The 20867-nt window shown below is 49.7% G+C and overlaps 1 protein-coding gene across 5 annotated transcripts in view; it reads left to right on the top strand.

Annotated features, from left to right (window-relative positions):
• FBLN5 (fibulin 5) overlaps window positions 1-13334 on the top strand; it is an 80042-nt gene extending 66708 nt beyond the window's left edge. For 3 of the 5 annotated variants that reach the window (XM_027066445.2, XM_027066443.2, XM_027066442.2), the window contains 5 exons: window positions 288-410; window positions 1332-1458; window positions 4448-4643; window positions 4846-4951; window positions 12362-13334. In XM_027066445.2, coding sequence (XP_026922246.2) covers window positions 288-410; window positions 1332-1458; window positions 4448-4643; window positions 4846-4951; window positions 12362-12633 — 824 coding nt within the window. In that variant the 3' untranslated portion in view covers window positions 12634-13334. The remainder of the gene's footprint in view (window positions 1-287; window positions 411-1331; window positions 1459-4447; window positions 4644-4845; window positions 4952-12361) is intronic. The other 2 variants (XM_027066446.2, XM_015086272.3) reach the window with 1 other exon arrangement.
• Window positions 13335-20867: the final 7533 nt, after the last annotated feature.

Here is a 20867-nt window from a genome sequence, read left to right as displayed (position 1 = left end):
AACGTAGCTGAGCCAGAGGGAGGAGTGATGGAAGCTTGATAGAGACAGATTTCAGCTCCCTGGGGGAAAGAATCTTCTAGCAGCTAGAGCTGTCCAGTTGTTGGTAGGCTTCCTCAGTAGGTAGTGAGCTCCCTGTCACCTGAGTGTGCGAGAAGTAAAATGGCAACCTGGTAGCCACAAAGCTGTCATATGCATCAGGAGTGTGTGGGAGTCGGAGGAGACAACCGCTACGCTCCCACGCCCAGGTGGTCTAATTATAAACAGCAGGTGTGACTTGTCACCCCCAGACATGGACGAATGCAGCTTCTCTGAGTTCCTCTGCCAGCATGAGTGTGTGAATCAGCCCGGCACATACTTCTGCTCCTGTCCCCCTGGTTACATTCTGTTGGATGACAACCGGAGTTGCCAGGGTAAGGCTGTCCAGGGGGACATGGCTGGGGGAGGTGTCAGGTGGGGCTGGCTCAAGGGGTCACCTGGAGGTCTTCACCTGGGGGAGGTGGCAGGGATGAGGGCAGGAGTAGGTTCCGGTGGCTCCCAGAGTGGCAGGCTGTGGTCAGGCTGTGTGGCCCAACCCCACCCCCAGGCAGATCTCTGCATCCCCAAGACTCCTTGTGGCCTGGCCCCCTTCACGGACCACGGTCCAGCCCTTCTCATGGGCCCTGGAGGGCAGCCCAGTTAGTGTTTCTCTACTGATTTCCTAGAAAATGGATGGCAGGGGAACTTCACACATCGGACTGCTGTGTCCCCCAAAGGGTCAGGACCCCCAGATGGTGAAGGGGTAGGTCTTACTCTTCAGATTGGCCACTCGGGCTGATTCCCAGCCTCATGGTCACCCCGTGGGGCCAATGGAGAGGCTGGTGGCTGAGCCGTTGACCCATTTCAGCTCCTTGAATCTACCTAACTGGAACACCAGGCAAGAATTCTCCATAGCCAGGGCTGGGCAATGGAAATATAAAGTCAGCTACAAAGAGGAGCCATACAGCAATAGAAAATAGGAAAAATTACTTATAAGAATGTATTTTATTTAATGCAATACATCTACAATATTATCATTCCAACATGTACTCCATGCAAGAACTTTTGAAGAGATATCACTTTCTTTTTTGTACTGCGTTGTCAAAACCTGTGTGTATTTTCCACTTCCAGCACATCTCAGTTCGGACTAGCCACCTTTCAAGGGCCCGGTAGCCACACGTGGCCAGTCGCTATCGTGGTGGACAGAGCAGTTCTCTAGTAAAGACCCAGGCCACCCCACCCCCGACACCTGGCCAGGAGCCCAGCACCTTGGAAGCACTGTCCTGCTTCAGCCCCTTGTCTACCCCTCATTTCAGATATCAACGAGTGTGAGCACAGAAACCACACGTGTAACCTGCAGCAGACTTGCTACAATCTGCAAGGGGGCTTCAAGTGCATTGACCCCATCCGCTGTGAGGAGCCTTATCTTCGGATCAGCGATAAGTAAGTCATTTGGGAAATGGGAATGTGATGAGGGGTCTGGTTCAGCTGCCTGTGTGGTGGGAAAGGAGGGTGCCCCTGCCAGGGAGTCAGGATACTTAGCCTCTTGCCTGCTGGACACACACAGACACACACACACACACACACACCTTCTGTCCTTCTCTCTTCCTTTTTTTTTTTTCCTATTTTTTTAAGAAAGAGAGACAGAGCGTGAGCAGGGGAGGGGCAGAGAGAGAGGGAGACCCAGAATCCGAAGCAGGCTCCAGGCTCCCGGCTGTCAGCACGGAGCCCGACGCGGGGCTGGAACTCATGAGCCATGAGACCATGACCTCAGCCGACTGAGCCACCCAGATGCCCCGGGCCCTCCTCTCATTCAGTCACACAGTTTCCCCCCTGAGCAACACCCACTCCTTGCGCTGGAGACAAAGGGATGGACCAGACACACCTGCCGTGGCCTCTAGGAATACAGCATCTAAGAGCAATTTGTGGTTTACCCATGCGCTTCCTGCTCTGAACAAAAACTGGACAAAGAGGACGAAGCAGGGGCAGGTGGGTCCGTTATGGACAGTTCGGCTTGTTGCTCAGAGCCGTGCTTCTAGCAACCCTTTGGTGTCTGGTTCCAGGGTCCTACGTGGCAGAGCAAAGTGTCCACTCTCTCTGGTTCTCTCTGGGGTCCTCCAGGCCGCGCTTGTCTGGAGCCAGGGAGTCGACGGCTTCAATGACAGCACTGAGCTCGTGTTGCCCGTGAGGTCCCTGGCGTGCCGCTGCAAGCTGCCTGCCTCCAGGACCCATTTCGGCTGACTCCAGCCACCCCCTTCCAGCTCATTTCCTCGTTCGTGGTCCTGTGCTCCTGCCAACCTGAGCGGGACTCGCCCTCACCTTACCCACACCCTGGAACGTCCAGCCTCCCGCCTCTCACGCACCCATTTTCTGCCATACGGAAGGCATTTCTTCCACCGCCACAAGGACAGATCCGCCCCATCTTCCAGATCTCAGCTCCAGTGCCATCTCCCCCAGCTGTCTGTGATCCTCCTCAGCTGCCAGCCATCACGCCCTCCTCCGGGCTTCTTAATTTAGGAGGCAGTTCTTTTCTGTGTGACACGTGACATTTTCAGGGGCCATTCGGGCACCCGGGACAGTTTGACTTGGCTATTTGGATCAGCCTTCAGAAAGCCAAACTTTACAAATGATTTTTATACACCCCTTTATCAAACGTTAGCCGAGCTCCTATCACGTGGCAAACAGTACCAGGCATGATGGTTTTGCTCTTATGCTAGTGGAGGAGAAAGGCATTCAGCCGGTTGTCGCATAAATGAATGCATAATCGTAGACTGGGATGGGTGCTGTGAGCAGGAGGAACGGGAATTTATAAAAGGAACATTAGGGCTGGAGCTGGTCTAGACTGGGGAGTCCAAAAGCTCCTCTGAGGAGATGCCATTTGGGCTGGGATGGGAAAATGAGTCGACGTTGGCAGAGACTGGAAGAGCAGAGTGAACAGCATGTGCAAAGGCCACAAGGCGGTGGTGAACTTGATGTCTTCAAGGAACGTCTTCAGTGGCTGCAGCCTAGTGAGTGAAGTGGGCAGTGATCTGAGGGAAATTGACAGAGGCCAGACTTTGTTCAGTTTAAAAAATTTTTTTTTTAATGTTTATATATTTTTGAGAGAGAGAGACAGAGAACGAGCAGGGGAGGGGCAGAGAGAGAGGGAGACACAGAATCTGAAGCAGGCTCCAGGCTCTGAGCTGTTAGCACAGAGACTGACACGGGGCTTGAACTCATGGACGGTGAAATCATGACCTGAGCTGAAGTCAGACGCTTAACCGACTGAGCCACCCAGGCGCCCCAGACTTTGTTCAGCTTTTACTCAAGTTATAAGGGGTGGCCCCTGGAAGATCTTCAAGCGTGACAGAGACAGAATCTGATCTTTGTTCGAAGACGGGCACTCTGGCTGCTGTGTAATGGATTGAAGGGAGAGGGACCTATTAGGAGGCCATCACAGAGGTCCAGGAGAGACGTGGTGGTGGCCTGAATGACAGTTCTGTGACAGAGGAGATGGTGAAAGGTGGTTGGATCTGGACTATATTTTGGAGATCGAACCAACCAGTAAGTTTTGAAGATAGATCAGAAGTTTGGGGAGAGCAGCAGAAACAAGACAAGACTGACTCCCGGTTCCACCCAGCAAGGCACATATCTATAGACCTCCCCATTCTCCTCAGCTCTGACTCCTAGAGGGGAAGTCTCAGGGATGAGGTGAGAGATGGGGGTGGTTAGGGAGAAATCAACGGGGTATCTACAACAGGCATTCCTTGGTAAAGAGAGTCCATGATTTCATATGATGACAACACTGTTACTAGTCTTTCAAATTAGCTGCTCTGTATTAGAGATATTTGTGCCCGTGATCTATTTCTCCTACTAGAAGGTGAACCATTTGAGGTCAGGATCGTATTTATTATTGCAGTTCCAAAATGTCTGATGTTGTGCCTTAAACATAGTGAGTTCTAACTTGTTTGTCAAATGGAAAGATTAAGTCACATTCTACCCAGACTGTGTTAGTGCCATAGAGAATGTACAAGGACCCCCCAAATCCTGTCAAGCTAAATGGCATTTCTCACTTTTTAAAATTTCTTCATGAGTGTGTACGTCTGGGGAAGTGAAGGGCTATGTGACCAGGGACGCATTTTGCCAAATAAATACATGACAAATGTGAAGTGCATTAGAGAACGTGCCAGTGTTCTGAAAGGCAGACATCTAAGGTTTATATTCTGGTAGCCACAAGATCTGATTGGTCAGAATAGGCCATTCTCTAGGAAACAGCTCACGTACACGCTGGTGAGTTTTTACACCAGACCGAGGAGCAGAGAGGATCACCAGTGACAGCATTCAGATGATAAAAATGGGGTGGCCTCTTTTCAACGTTTTAAGTGAGGAAGTAGGTACAGCGAGCATCTGGAAAGGATTTATCGCATTCTCAAATGATTTCCCTTCCCAACAGCCGCTGTATGTGTCCTGCTGAGAATCCTGGCTGCAGAGACCAGCCCTTTACCATCTTGTACCGGGATATGGATGTGGTATCGGGACGCTCCGTTCCTGCTGACATCTTCCAAATGCAAGCAACGACCCGCTACCCTGGGGCTTATTACATTTTCCAGATCAAGTCTGGGAATGAGGGCCGAGAATTCTATATGCGGGTAAGAGGGCATCGTCACCGTCTTTAACGATGCTTGTGTTGTCTAACCTGGCACGTGCTTCTAGAAACAGTTCGGAGAGCAGCCAGGAGGGGCGGGTATGAAGAGAGAAGAGGGGGTGGGTGGGAGTCAGGACTTCAAGGTTCAGATTCCTGTTACTTTCTAGATGGCTTTGTAAAAGCTGCTTTTCCCCCGTGGGCCTCAGGACCCTCGTCAGTGCAATGAGAAGTTAGGCCAAGATGCGGTCTTCCATCGCTTTCCTGCCTGGAGGAGTCACTCACATAGCCAGTTATCCATCCACTCACCTGAAGGTATTTATTACCTACTTCGCACTTCCAGAAACTGAGAATATAGCAGTGAGCACAGCTTCCCCAGATCTCTGCCCTCTTGGCACTTATGTTGTGGCGAATATGAAAGCGTGCCTCACGGAAGTGGGCCCCACCTGTGTTGTGCAACTGTGGCTCTTTACATTTAAATGAATTATGATGAAATAAGATTAAAAAGTAGCACAAGCCACATTTCAAGGGCTCAGTGGTCACCTGTGACTGCTGTATTGGCTCAGATAGAGAACGTTTCTATCATCGTAGAAAGTTTGATTGGATAGCACTGACTTATCCACATCAGGAGAAAATTTTAGAATACACATCCTAAAATGTATTTGCCCCTTCTTTTTTTAAGTTCATTATTTTGAGAGAGAGCACAAGCTCGAGCCGGGGAGGGGTAGGGAAAGCATCCCGAGCGGGCTCCACGCTGTCAGCACAGAACCCAACGTGGGTCTCAAACTCACGAACTGCGAAATCATGGCCTGAGCCACAATCAAGAGTCAGACGCTCACCTGACTGAACCACCCAGGCGCCCCTCACTTCTGTGTTATACACGTATAATCCTGCACCCTTATGTTATTGCATTTCATCTCCTGCAGCCCTGGGGTGAATGTACCTCTTTGGATACCCCCGGTTTAGAGCAATGTTTTTTACGTTTCAGTGTGAATGTGGGCACTTGTCCAAAAAGTGGATTCCAGAGCTTCCTCTCCAGAGAATCTATCTCAGAAGACCGTGGTTGAGGCCTAGGGTATCCACTTCCTGTGGTTACTATGACAAATTACTCCAACTCGGTGGCTTAACCCAACAGAAATTTATTTTCACAGGGTTCTGGGAGCCAGAAGCCTGTAATCACATTCACCGAGCTGAAACCAAGGTGTCACAGAGCCATCTCCCCTCCAGGGGAGAAGCCATTCCTTGCTTCCACCAGCTCCCGGCACCTGCCAGCATTTCCTGACTTGTGGCCACATCACTTTAGTCTCTGCCTCCAGTGGTCACACTGCCTCAGGTTCTGTGGGTGTCAACCCTCCCTGTCTCACTCTGTGTGTCACATGTGATCGGATTTAAGGCCAGCCCACATAATCCAGGATAATCTCCCCATGGCAAGATCCTTAACTTAATCTCCTCAGCAAAGGTCCCTTTTCCTTATAAGGTAACAAGTACAGGTTCCAGGGATTGGGGCCCGATACCTTTGGGAGCCTTCAGCCCACTATGCCCAGGAATCTGCATTTGTAACAAATGCAGCTTGTGGTCCTCCAGAGGCATCGTGGGGGAGCTACGGGCCCATGGAAGTTTACCCACTTTGAAGGGAGCCGGTCGCAGTCCTGTGAAAGGACCCTGTATCTGAGGTCTCTACCTCCCTCTCCCTATCTCCTGGCCGAACCTTCCAGTCCTTGCTTCTGGGGCTGGGACTGTCTAAAAACAGGGACGTCTCAGAAGCAGCGGTGAGAACAGTTTCGAAAAGGTTCCAGGGGCTGGTATCATGCCTGTATCCTCACTGATAGTTTGTGGCAAGACCCCAGCGGGACCGGGTCACATGTGTAACTCAGTCAGCAGAGCCAGCATCTGTAGGCCAGTGCAACAGGGTCAGAGGCTTTGGAAAAAGATGGACTGAGTTGAAGGCAGAGGAACTTCTGTGAGATGAGAAAGACAGAGCTGTGTTTATGTCTGTCCTTTCTCCGCTGTCCAGCAGAAACCCATATCTGTGAGCTGCTGTGGCCTTGCTGCCCTCGGGAGCACAAGCCTAGCCCACCGGCCTCCTGCAGTTTGGCCTCTGTCATTTGTACAGACACAGCGGGTCCCAATCATAGGGCACAGAGATGCCCCTTTGGGGGATTTAAAATTCCATCACTGATTCCACCTGCCTCGCGTTTTCCCTTTTCCCACACAGAAAACAAGATCCTCAGAAGGTGGCCTTGCCTGGGTGAGGTGTCGCTCACTGGAACACCACCTGCTAAAATCCCTATAGACCCAAATGTTCCCCGTGTGGCTGGCTTGTAAGAGGTACCCAGTGATGGTGAGGGAAGAAGATTGTCCTACAGGTGGCGTGGACGGGAGGGAGGATCCTTCCTGGAGGCTTCCTCTGGGACTCAGGTTGACACAGCCCCTGGGGGACCCTTGAAACCCACAAAGCCGAGCTATATGCTTGCGCCCTCTCAGGACATTGAGTTGGGCCCTAATTCTTTACTATTTATTCAGAAGAGGATGTCAGGACTCTGAGGCTGAAGGAACTTAGGGACAGGGAGGTGGCTCCTGGCATCTCTCCTGGCTGCACCCGGGAAGAGAAAACAGGTTCCGTCTGGGTGCCCTGTGAAGCCACGGGCATGGGGCAGGAAGACAAGGAGAAATCTGCTGGACAAGGTGGGCCTTCCACACGTCCAGCCTCCAAGGCACGGCCCCATCATCAGGAGGCCGCACATCGTTGTTCTCTGTGGGCTCCAGGGCCAGGCTGGTCCACTTCATTCGGGTTCTACAACTCACCAACTCACCACTGTGTGACCTTGGTCCCATTACCTAACCTCTCTGGGCCTCAATTTCCACATCTGTAAACAGGGGATAATAATAGCATTTACCTTGGGATTAGATGAGATCATCTGCTTAGCTCAGTGCCTGGAACACAGAATGACTGTTTTGATCAAACAGGTAGGATTTGGCAGAGGTGAAACATTCAGTAACCTTTTTCTCACCTTGCTGGCTCCAACCTGTGCACACCTGGGTGATATCTAGGTTAATCCCTCGGACTGACAGGTTCTTTGAGTTACTATTGAATTGTCTCCTCATATCAAGTCTAATAAGCTGGTTTCAGTGGAAACGTCCACCTCTCTGTCCCTCACTCAGTGTTTAATGTTTCTCCCCTTCCTCTGCTTAGGGGTGGGGTGGGGGTGGCCCCTATGCCAGCTTCCTCTTCCCCTCCCCACGCTGACCGTGCTGTTTTAGGCTCCTTCTCCAGGACTGGGTGCGGGGGGTGCAGATAACGGAGGGGAGCCTTAGGGTGACGGGACCGGGGTCTTACTGGATTGTTGCCAGTAGGGCCCCTTGTTGGCTACAAGCCGCCCCAAACCTTTGCACCCTCTTTCCAGTGCTGTGTCTCACACAGACTTTCTGCGGGTGGGGAGGGGCCGCTGTGGCCTCGGCGGAGCAGATGCACCAACAGGCAGGTCCCCAGCAGCTCCTTACATCACCATGGTTCAAGGTATCGGGCTGGCTGTCGTCTCTAGACTTCTCCACTGCTCTCTGCACTCTTTCTTCTTACTGTTTATTTATTTTTGAGAGAGGGAGAGAGGGACAGAGCGTGAGCAGAGAAAGGGCAGAGAGAGGAAGATGCAGAATCTGAAGCAGGTTCCAGGCTCTGAGCTGTCAGCACAGGGCCCGACGCGGGGCTCGAACTCACAGACCATGAGATCGTGACCTGAGCCCAAGTCGGATGTTTAACCGACTGAGCCACCCAGGCGCCCCACTCTCTCTCTCTGCACTCTTAAAGGACCCACATCCCTGAACGGTTCTCTCAAACCGCCCTCTTGCTTGAGGTGGGGGCTGGTGAGTGTCTTGAATGCCCCATGATGTTGAAGGTGAGAGAAACAGGTCTGGCTGGGCCACCGCTCTGCAAATCCGATATGGCAGCTACAGGAACTACCCCGATGGCAGCAAATCCTATATAGCGCTCGGCCTGCGCCAAGTGCTTTCCATATATCGCTCCCTTCATCCTTCCAACAGTCCTGTGACGCGCCACCTGCATGACTGTCCCGATTTTATAGACGTGGGCACCGAGGCACAGAGAGGCTGAGGGACGTGCCCATGGTCTCACAGCCAGGAAGCAGCCAAGCAGGATTCGAACCTGGGCAGGCCGGTATCGAAATCCATGCATACACTTACCTTCTCTTTAGGATGTGGGGTCAGAAATTGAAATAACAGGAAAGGGCTGCTTTAACATCTAGTAATAGTAGAAGGTGTTCAGGAAGGGTTAGTTATTTTGGACTGATAGCATTGTTTCTGCTGTGACGGCTGCTGTTTTTAGGACGCTGTGAGCTCTTGGGCTCTGGAGCTGGTGACAGGAGCATCATGCAGGAGGTGCGGCTTGGCGGCCAGAATTCAGGTTCTTCCACACGGAAGGTCACTGTGTCGCGAGCACACAGCGGGCAAGCCACACGTGGCCCTGTGCACACACAGGCACGTGTGCTTACACACATGTGCCTTTCACAAACACAGTCGGCAGCCTGCCTCACCCTGAGCCCTGGACTGGTGACTGGCCTTGGCCAGGTGACTCGAGGACGCAATTAGGGCCGGAAGGAGGAGCATATTTACTCCATGAGACATGTGTGGATCAGGTGGCAGGTCCCCGGGCAGCTGACCTGCTGGCCGCGAGTCAGACGATGCTGTCCCACAGGCTGACTTAGAACAGACCCCCGCACGTGTCCGAGGAAGGCCAAGGAAACACACATCCGGTGGTCCGTTTGCACCCTGCCGCCGTTGCGGTCGGCTGCATGGGTGCTGGGCATTCGTTCTTCTTCCGTCACCAAACATAAATTCAGCACCAGGACGTATGCAGCCTTGGGCCAGGCGCCGAGAGTTCAGGAACAAACAGGATGTGACCTCTGCCCTTGAGGAGCCCACCCTGGTGGGGAGAGGGGGCAAACAACCAGGCAAACATTGACAATGCAAAGTGGCGATTCTTCCTTGGAGTAAGTGCAGCGGAATGGTCCGGAAATTCAGATGTACTGAGACCTTGTCGTAGGATGTAGAGGTCAGAGCAGGATTGGGGGGCCAGTGTGCTAGTTTGGTGACCTGATGTAATGTATGTCACCTACTCACACTGTAGGGTATGGGGATTAAATAAGAGATGTACAAAATAGCCCAGTGCCTGCTTTCATACCCACTGCCCCCGTCATTGCTTCGTACCAATGACCACGAGCCTTGCAGGCCTCCCTCCCAAGGGCTGCCCACGGCTCAAGGTCTTCAGTCCTTGGCCTTTGTTCATGCAAACAGTGAAAGCTGGTGAGATATTCGTATACGTAAATGCCATGGGCATTTCCCTGTGTGGCTTTCCCTGTGTGGCTGTCCCTGTGTGGCCAGCACTGCTGGCCCAGTGCTCTCAAGTTTTGCAAGAGTTGACAAGGAAGTCTGAGCGATCCTCTGTGTAAGGACGCACCACTTGCGCTGATGCTGACAGGAACAGAGGGAGCGGATGCCAAGAGGAAATTGCATGGCTGTCAGGCTATTGATAGTCCAGGGGACAGGGGAGGTCCCGGTACCTGGCTGGCACCTGCCTGCCCGTCCCGCCCTTGTCATACTCTTGGGGATGTCGGATCTTTATGGGGAGCCCTCCCTTTATGGAGACAGATAAAATACCTGGTGTGGCTTGAACTAGGCCAAGTTGCTTGATTTTGCAAGCCTGTTGCTTTCAGTTTCTGGGCACAGCGCTGAGCTCTGCGGCTTATAGGGAGCGATTGTGCTCTCTCACGCTACTTCCTCCCCAGGAGCCCACTCTCTGGCCACTGCCCTGACCCATGAGCATCTCTCCTAAAAGATGGTTCCAGGGAGAAGAAATGAAACACACAGCAGTCTCTTCTGATAATTGTTGTGCAGTGAAAAAGGCCTGGGATTTGGGGTCAAGCCGCAGCCCTCCCCTTACCTGTCATGGGTGACCCCATGTCATGACTTAACCTCACTGGGCCTTGGTTGGCTTAGTTATAAAATGGGGAAATAATGAGACATACCTTTAGTAGGACAGGCAGGGTCCCCAGACTGGGTCCTGTGCTTTTAGATCAGCACTTCTCAATTATTTATTTATTTATTAAAAAAATTTTTTTTAACTTTTATTTATTTTTGAGAGAGAGAGAGAGAGAGAGAGCAAGCAGGGAGGGGCAGAGAGAGAGGGAGACACAGAATCCGAAGCAGGCTCCCTCTGAGCTGTCAGCACAGAGCCCGATGAGGGGCTCAAACTCACGAACCGTGAGATCATGATCCGAGCTGAAGTCAGACAGTTAACCAACCGACTAAGCCATCAGGAGTCCCAGCCATTCTCAATTATTAATGTACCCGCAGATCACCTGGGGATTGTGTTACCGTACAGATTCTGGCCCAGTAAGCCAGAGGTGGGGCTTGAGATCCTGCATTTCTAACCTGCTCCCTGGTGATGCCTGTGGTACTGGTCCAGGGACCACCCTTTGAGTAACAGAACCAGAACCTTTCAGCGCGTTTATAAGGATTAAATAAGTGCATTGCTGAAAACTGTGCCTCCCACGTGGTAGATGCTCAGTGGATGTCAGTCCTCCCTCCCTAGCTGCTCAGAAGTTTTAGAGAGAGATTCAGTGGAGGGAATCGTTAAGACTACAGCAGAAGGGTCACAGAGTGCTGAAGCTGGAAGGGACTAGAGTGTCTAATGGGAGCTCCAGCAGGGACTGTACATCAGAACCAGTTTCCCCAGGCTTCATCCAAGCACCCACTTGAGCAGCAAATCTTGGAATGGGTCCCTGGAATTGTTAGTTTAAGAAAAAGTGTTCTGGGTGCATTGGCAGGTGTTGACTGGAGAACTACTGATCTGGTACAAACCCTCATTTTAATTTTTTTAAATGTTTATTTATTTTTGAGAGAGACAGACAGAGTGCAAGCGGGGGAGGGGCAGACACACACACACACACACACACACACACACACCCCTAATCCAAAGCAGGCTCCAGGCTCTGAGCTGTTAGCACAGAGCCCGACACGGGGCTCGAACCCACGGACTGTGAGATCATGACCTGAGCCAAAGGCAGATACTTGACCGACAGCCACCCACGTGCTCCTACAAACACTCATTTTAGAGGATGAGGCCCGGAGAAGCGAAGTGACAGCCCTGTGACAAGCAGTTAGTTCCATCAATTATTCCTTCTTTCATTCCAGATCTATTCACTGAGCACTGACCGTGTGCCAGGAACCGTGCCAGGTTCTGGGGACACTCAGTGGTGAAAAACCTGACCCCCGTCCTCGCTCTTACAGAGCTCGCAGTCTGGCGGGGACTCAGACAGCAGACGTAGACCAAGTAGGGTGGACGGCGATGGAAAGTAGAGTGGGTGCAGTTGGGGGAAGCAGAGAAGGCTCCTTCAGGAAGTGACATTTCGGGTGGGACCTGAAGGGTCGGCAGGAAAAAGCCGGGTGGGACGTGGGCAGAGGCCAGGGGAGAGCGTGGCGTCAGGGGATGCCAGTCCGACTGCAGTGCTCTGGTGGGGGGGAGGGGCGCCCCGGTGGAGGCTGCCGCCGGACCACTCGGCCCTCTGCCCTGGTGGTCGTGTGGGGCACAACCGACCCACAGCTGTCCCCAACCCTCTCTGCTGTTGCTCGACAGCTTCTGGAGTCCGGCTCACCTGCCCTGTTAACGCCGGCCAGCATTTCTCTAACCAGTATCCCCGGTTCTGTCCACAGCAAACGGGCCCCATCAGCGCCACCCTGGTGATGACACGCCCCATCAAAGGGCCGAGGGACATACAGCTGGACTTGGAAATGATCACGGTCAACACGGTCATCAACTTCAGAGGCAGCTCCGTGATCCGACTGCGGATATATGTGTCCCAGTACCCGTTCTGAGCCCCGGGCTGGGGTCTCTGACACTGCCTCTCAGCAGCACCCAGGGACAGGAGAAGAGAAGAAACGAGAGGGAGGGTGACGTGGGACAGATGTTACGCTTTTCTTGCTGACCGCCTCCCGAGGAGTCGGCCCCGAATGTCCTGACGCTGCCTGTCCCCTTGTAGACCCGTCGCTCTGAAGGACATGCTTCCCCAGTTCTTAAACGACGCAGTTATCGAAAAGTATTATCAGCGCCCTGACCTGAGATCGACGGTGATTTTTCAAGGCCTGTCAGTTTATTTTCATATTTTTCGAAGGAAATAGATTAGCTTCGCTGGGGTCTGAGTCCGCGTTCAAAGACTGTGAACGGCTTCCTGTCACCTCCTCCACGCCTTCTTGCTGTCTGTCGCTGATTGCTTCTTTGCCGAGGCCCGGATTGCTCACGGGGACGCGGGGTGTAGCTAGCTGCTTCTTGTATGCACAGAGAAGGCTGTGGAAAGAAACCACAGCCGGATCTAAGGGTTTTCACAGAGTCTATTTCAAAACCATGTGTGGTATTTTCAGCCACGAGAGAAGGTTTAGTTGTCCTTACATTTGTATAACTGTCTAATCCTTTCTTGTGCATTTTGAGTATTTTTTTTTTTAAATAAGTGGTAGAATTCCTTAAGAAGGCCTTCAGACACATGTTATGTTCTGACTTCCCAAACCCAGTCTCCTCTCCATTCTACCCCGGTGTTTTCTTCGAGGACCCCTTACTCATGTTTTCTTTAGAATTTTTACCCAACTGGGCTGGAAGGCAGAGGTCTCTAAACTGATTAAATATTTGAAGAGATCTTGTGTTTGGTTCATTTTGACATCGTAGATGATTCAGCGTGTGGGGCTGGCTCTTCTTTGAACCCATTTATTGTGCACTGGTTTGAAAACTCCCTGGAGAGCTGCGTGGTCCTTTATAACTCAGGTACCTGATGGTGAGTAGGGGGCAGAGAAACGGAGGTGAGGAAGGTAAGAGGAAGCGTCAACCTGAATCCTGTTTCATTCATTTGAGAACAGTTGTTCTTTAACTGTTCCCTCTGTCATGTAGATTATTTCCAGGTACCCTTCCAGAGCCGAAATGTAGTCACCTTACTTTATGATCAGTGGCCCTCAACCCTGGCTGTGTAGTAGGATGACTCGTGGAACTTTTAAGAGAAAAACCTGATGTCTCGGGCTTTGCCCCCAGAAATTCTGGTTTCATTGGTCTTTGGTAGGGCCCGGGCACTGACTTTTTTTTTTTTTTAATGTTTATTTATTTATTTTGAGAGACAGAGAGCAGGGGGAGGGACAGAGAGAGGGGAGAGAGAATCCCAAGCAGGCTCCTCACGGTCAGTGCAGAGCCCAACTCAGAGTTTGAATTCACACACCATGAGATCAAAACCTGACCTGAGCTGAAATCAAGAGCCAGGCACTTAACCCACTGAGCCACCCAGGCGCCCCCCAGCATTGACACTTTTAAAAACTGTAGTAAACAGCCAGAGTTCAGAGTGCACTGTTATAAGCCCTATAAAGAGAGGGGGACAAATATGGCCCAGCCTTGGTCACCTTGCCCTCAACATCTTTTCAGCTATTTGCAGGGCTCATTGCCCGTTTCCTGATCAGGGACTCTGGCTTTCCTTTCAAGAGTCAGAACCCCAGGCAGGGGACAGAGAGAGTCAACAGTGCAAGTCACGGGTTAGAGAACAGGTGGGGACAGCTGCCTTTGTGTCCCATCCCAGGGGTTGACCTGAGGCTTCCAGAGGAGGGCATGTACTCCCTGATGAGGTTCAGTCCACAACACAGATGGACAGATATTCCCATTCTACTCGTTGGGAGCATATTTATTAAAGAACTACTGGGTGCCAGGAACTGTGCCTGTTCCTAGGATTAGTTGAAAGTTTCTTTAGCAGAGGAAATAGTATATTTGGCTCCCTTGCCCAGAGAGCATTTCTCTCACCCGTACTGCGCACCTGACTGCTCCCAGCTGTGTTTTTGTTTTTTAATTTCAAAGTTTATTTATTTTGAGAGAGAGAGAGAGAGAGAGAGAGAGAGAGAGATCCAACAGGGAAGGGGCAGAGAGGTGGGCGGTGGGGCAGAGGAGCCGAAGCAGGCTCTGTGCTGGCAGTAGAGAGCCTGATGTAGGGCTCGGACTCATGAACCATGAGCTGAAGTCAGACACTTAACTGACTGAGCGACCCAGTCGCCGTCCAGCTGTGGTTATTTTTTAATTAAAATGAAGCACAACCAAGCCCCTTCCTGTTGGGCAGCCGGTTTCCAGTGACGTTAACTAACAACATCGATGCCTCGGGTGCAGAGCTCGGAAGAATCAGGACAGGTTCCTAAAGACGTGCCAGCATGCAGGCCCGGCTCAGCTCCCTGCAGAGCGCAGAGCAGGAGGTGGCCCCGAGCCTGGGACTCCCCTCGCGTGGGCGGCTTAGGTGACGAGGAAAAGGTGTGTGTAGAACGCTGACAGTTTATGTGAGCTCGGCACTGGGCAGCTCTCAATTACCTGCTTCGGCTCGACACAGCACAAGGGTAAGGTTTCCTTAATGTCAGAAAAAGAAGGCAGGAAGGCTGTCTCTTGGTGATTTGAGGACCCATTGGTGTCAAAGGTGCCACATTTGGAACCGGACCCGAGTCTCTGGGGCTCGCATTTTATTTGTCCATGTCAAAACGTGGCTTCCTGCTTCTGAGAAAAAAAAAAAAGGCACGGAGAGACTCATAAAAGCAGGCTGAAAGAGCTTCTTGGACCTCAGATCGCTCTTTCCAAACATGGCCTGATGAGTTCAGTGTAAATGAATCAGAAGCATGTGGGATCAATTTACCTTCAAATACACCGGGGGCTAAAAATTAAGGGACAAAAAAAAAAACGCCCCGGGGCAAAGTGTGTATTGACTGTAAGGCCCAACCCCAAACATTTGGGAAACCGTTCTAGAGGCTCCCAGAACCTGAAAAGCTGTCGGTTTCACCCACCCCTTGGGAAATCTTATTTTCACAAGATTGGGGATAAGCTTGCTCTTTGAATCACAGCATTGTGCTTCTCTGGAGTCTGATGGGGCTGGCTGTTCCCTCCGGCTCAGATACCTGGGCTCTCCATCGGGGTCGATCGTCAGCTTTGACCCATCCCAGAGCGGTGCTGAGAACTTGTTATATGAGCCCCGCTCCGGACTGCTCCGTCGGGTCCTGAAGGATGAAGGGTTCTGTAGTGGGGGCGGCACCGGATTACGAGCGGAGACACCTGCACCAATCCTTGTGTTACCTCCTAATCTTCTGGGCTCGATATGGATGAAAACTTCCATTTAGCTGCCTCTAATTCTAAAGCTTGGTGATTCCTTGAAATGTACTTTGGGGATGACAGCCAGCATTTCCATTAAACTGCAATTTTAGAGTTTCATCGTGGCTTGCCAATCATAACATTTTCTAATTGGCATGGAATCCACCTACCTGTTGCCTCTAGGCCTGGGTAATGTACTTAGAAATGTTCTTAGGTAACTGTCTTGGCCCTTGGGGTGTGATTTTTCCAGATGGTGAAAACATTTAAGGAGGTCTGATTACTTCATTTGCAGTGGTTTTAGGTGTGTTTCTGTGGCCTGATTGTTTACTGTAATGGGTACAAATTCTTCATCTGGGCGAGCCACCCAACTTCGGCTCCTCTAGTTTCTAGATTCAGAGAGGTGAACAAGACAGATCCGGTCCGGTCCATGGATAAGAGCGTTTCCCCAGGGTTACGCAGCCTGTGGAACAAAAGTGGAATACAATGTGCTAGGTACCTTTTAGCGGTGTCAACAAAATGATTTTGATTAGAATGTAATAATTACTAAGACATATCTACTTTACACAACAAAAAGTCTTCTTTTTAAAATGAGTTAATTAGTTAATTAATTTTGAAATTTACATCCAAGTTAGCATATGGTGCAACAATGATTTCAGGAGGAGATTCCTTGGTGCCCCTGGCCCATTTAGCCCACCCCTCTCCCCCAACCCTTCCAGCAACCCTCTGTTTGTTCTCTATATTTAAGAGTCTCTTATGTTTTGTCCCCCTCCCTGTTTTTATAGTATTTTTGCTTCCCTTATGTTCATCTGTTTTGTCTCTTAAATTCCTCATATGTGATTTTTGTCTTTCTCTGACTAATTTCACTTAGCATAATACCCTCCAGTTCCATCCGCGTAGTTGCAAATGGCAGGGTTTCATTCTTTTTGCTTACACAACAAAAGTTCTTATGAACATCTATAGATACACATTTGACATTTAGTATAAAATGCCTCTGCTTACAATTGTTACATACATGGCAAGAAAGCACAGAATCAATGCTGGGTGAAAATATTCTTTCTTTTTGATACGCTTTGTACTTTGAAACGCAATGTTTTCTTTTCTAGAAGAGAAAAAAAAGCAAACATTTTTTTAAAGCTTTTCATTATTTTGGAATTGGCCAATGTTCATCAACCACAAACAAATACACAGATTGTTCCTTCTTACTGATATTTTTGTTCTTGAAGTTCTTAGTGTCTTTACTTAACAAATGGCTGATATCTTCATTAGAATCCATGAGCAATTGAAGATTAAAGAAAAACAAAACAAACAAACAAAGCAAAACAGGACGCTTTAGGACAAAGGGAGGCCGTAGAGGCAAGGTTTATCACTTTGGTAGCTCTTAGGGATGACAGCCTCCAGTTAGAATGTTTCACTTGCTAATGCTTCCTCCTTATGAATCTTTGCCTCCAGTCATCAGTGAAAAAAACCGTCTGGGCAAGAAAACAGGTGTCAAATGGGTATGGCAGTAAATTGCCATGGAAGGGAATTCCATATTCTCAGGCAGTGACTAACAGCACTGTTTTCTGAGGAGTTTGGCATATTCTTGAGCAATGGTGTAAAATGAAGGCAGAGGTAAATTGTACATAGATGCAGACATCAGGGTCATTGGGATACTAATTTGTCAAGATTAATTAATTAATCACTACGGATTTAGAGCCAGAGAGTCATGGGACAGCTTGATATCATTTAAAAGTAGTTTTTGTTTCAGGAGGATTGTTTTGGTTTCAACCCAGCCTTTTTTTCTAATTCTTGCAATCCAGCCTACTACACAAGGTATCTGATGTTGCACAACTGACTTGTATCACAAGAGAGCAACTGTACCTAAAAACTGTGCTCTAGGGCGCCCTGGGTGGCTCAGTCGGTTGAGCATCCAACTCATGATCTGGAGGTTCATGGGTTTGAGCCCCGTGTAGTAGGGTCCACACTCATGGTGTGGAGCCTGCTTGGGATTCTCTCTCTCCCTCTCTGTCTGCCCCTCCCAGCTCACTTTCTCTGTCTCCCTCAAAATAAATAAACTTAAAAATTTTTAAAAACTGTGCTTTAAAACAGGTACCTTGAGTTCTTCTGTGTTTTAATGTGCAAACCATTTATAATTTATCTGTAAAGAGGAGCATGGATTGCTGTTATATTTGTGAAATATAATATACCCTGTTCTTAAGAATTTTATCAAAAAAGCCATCATGGGTGCAAGGCCAGGCTATGGCATTTGCAAGTAACCTAGCTCCTTACAGAGACCTGTAGTCTTACATTTTTGTTTTGTTTTGCTTTTGTCTAGTTCCACATCGAAAAATACCCCATGGAGGTTTCCACTGTAAGCCTGGCATTTCCACACAGCCTCTTGCCAGTTTTTCTGAAAAGCAGACCTATGTATGGTCCAATAACACTGCTGAATTTTTATGTGCATGGGCACTATTGAAACTATAATCTACTTCCAGTAAAACCATGGTTAGTCAAGAGGATCTTTTCAGCTCAGAATTTATGCATAGTTGGGGAGAGCTAGACCCCCTTGCTGTCTGTTTTTTTGTTTTTTGTTTTTTGCTTTTTTCCTGTTGGGACTTTGGAATGTATTATCTTCTTAGGGTTCTCTGCACCATTAAAAAAAAAATTCTGTGACATCATTTTTCCTCCTAAAAGCCAGGGCTTTCCACAAGTAGGTGGTGAAGAGCTCTCAGGTATAATGCAAGAATTCGGGGACCATAAGGGACACTACAAAGGAGTGGATTGCCTCATTTGGAGCAACATGTCTAGATGGGGCAGGCCTGCCATGCTCCTGAGTGAGGTCATAGACTTGGGGAAGTTCTTTGCCCTTCCACTTTCTCTTCCCAATTCTTCCCTGTCCTCTCTTCTCTCCCCATGTTCCTTCTCTGACTTGTCCCTGCACCCCTGCCATTGAATCTCCATCCAAAGTTGGAAGGAAGTGGCCGAGGCTAGGTCCTGTCCAGTGAGAGCACAGCGGGGTCTGGGGGGCAAAGCACAGCAACCCCCCAGCTCCTCTTTAAAAAAAATTTTTTTTAACGTTTATTTATTTTTGAGGCAGAGAGAGACAGAGCATGAACAGGGGAGGGTCAGAGAGAGAGGGAGACACAGAAGCTGAAACAGGCTCCAGGCTCTGAGCTGTCAACACAGAACCCAACGTGGGGCTCAAACTCATGGACCACAATATCATGACCTGAGCCAAAGTCAGATGCTTAACCAGCTGAGCCACCCAGGTACCCCTCCTGCCTAGCTCCTCTTGACTTCTCTTCCCAGCACACAGAATTTCTCCTAGACTCCAGAACACCCTTTCCTGAATAGAACCGGATCTCCTTTTCCTTCTTCTCCTCCTGTTGTCCCTGCACAAAAATAGGAAAGCATCTTCATCTGGTGATGTGACCCTGGGTCTTTCTTGCAGCTGTTTTTCATAAGGATTCATTTTCAGGGTTCCTTCTTGATCTCCAGTCTCTCCACTCTAGGGTCAGTCTCCTTTATTCCAACACCCCCTGTCCAGGAGCCAGGCTACCCCCCTCATTCCCATTAAAAAAAATCTTTCCATCTCTCTCTTGGTCCCTAGTCCATCATGGCACCTAGTAGCTGGACAGAGCACCTATATTCTTCATGTAATCTGGAGCAGAGAGGCTGGGAAAGACTGGAGTCCCTTTAAATATGGGACGGTGCACAGTCTCCAGAGACCAGAGTCTCTGTGCCAATAACAACCCTTCACTTTCTTTGTAAAACGTAGTCTAGCACTCTTCACAGATTCACCGACTGCAGAATCATTCACCCAGACTACTCCCAGATGGTACATAGTGTGGTTTTATGGATAGTAGCCTTTAGTCAGGCTAATATATATCCTTGCAACGATCACCCATACACCACTTTTTCACAGTGGAGTTGATATCTGGCTATGACTTAAAGAATTCCTCAAGCATAGGGAGGGAAGGGCGCTGAGACCAGTGTGGTTGGAGCAGAGGATAAAGGGGCATGTGGATGGCAGGAAGCGATGGAAGTTGAGGTCAGATTTTTTTATGTCCCTGTTCATCTAACTGAACTTGGACTTTGTTATGGAGGCCAACACTTCACAGAACACTAGTCCACGGAGGTGCTAACCAGGACTCTAAGACAAAAGAGTTCACTTGTTTAATAAGTTGAGGAATCTGAGTCTCCTCTTTAAAGACTGGCAAATGACATTAGAAAATGAAAGGCTCTGAAAAGTTCTGCAATAAAAGGAAACATGTTTACTTTTGTATGAAAGTTAACCAAACTTATTCACAAGGGATACGTCTGCCCCCCCCCCCCCCCCCCCCCCCCCCCCCGCCCAGCTAAAACAACCATCAACATCGCCAGGAACAATCTTCTTTAGAGTTTGAGAGTTGCTGTCTCTGCTGTGGGGAGCTATGGTAGGGTTCTTATTTGATCTTGTTTTACTTTTTAATTAGGGGAAGGGACACGGTCTAATTTGTAGGAAGATCCCTTTGGAAATGGTGTGTGGAGATGGGAGAGGCAGAAGTCAAGAAAATCATTGCAGTTGTTCACATAAGAGATCATGATCTCTAAACTGGTCTTTCTAAAGAGTGAAGCTGGCTAGTTTCTTGCTTAAAACTCTTTATTGACATCCACTCTGCCCACAGGTGAAGGTTCAAACACCTGAATGTGGTTGACAAAACCTTCCTCAGTCTGGCCCCTGCCTACCTCTCCAGCTCCGTCTCCTACCTCTTGCCCCTCCTTTATAAGCCATTTCGAACGAAACAAACCCGAAAAGGCTTATGAATTCTCTCCAGCTATTCTTGCTAGAGCTGTCCTCCTTGGCTCCTCTCTACCCACTTGGCAAATGCCTTTTGGCAACATTGCCCTCACAGGTCAGGTGCTCTGGGAGCTTTCCAGACCCATGCCCGACACTCCAACTGCACTGCCACCCCCCCGCCCCCTCACCCCCATGTGGAGTAAATCACTCCTTCTGCATGACCTGCATCTCCAGCATTGTGGTCACCACATGGAGCTCCAAAATGCAAACTCCTTCAGGACATGGTGTGTTGCTTCTCACTATAGACTAAAGGGCTAACG

The sequence above is a fragment of the Acinonyx jubatus genome, chromosome B3 (assembly GCF_027475565.1).
Source record: "Acinonyx jubatus isolate Ajub_Pintada_27869175 chromosome B3, VMU_Ajub_asm_v1.0, whole genome shotgun sequence".
NCBI classification, from domain to species: Eukaryota; Metazoa; Chordata; class Mammalia; order Carnivora; family Felidae; genus Acinonyx; species Acinonyx jubatus.
The sequence above is the reverse complement of the archived record's forward strand: the minus strand, read 5'-3'. Positions and strand labels throughout refer to the sequence as shown.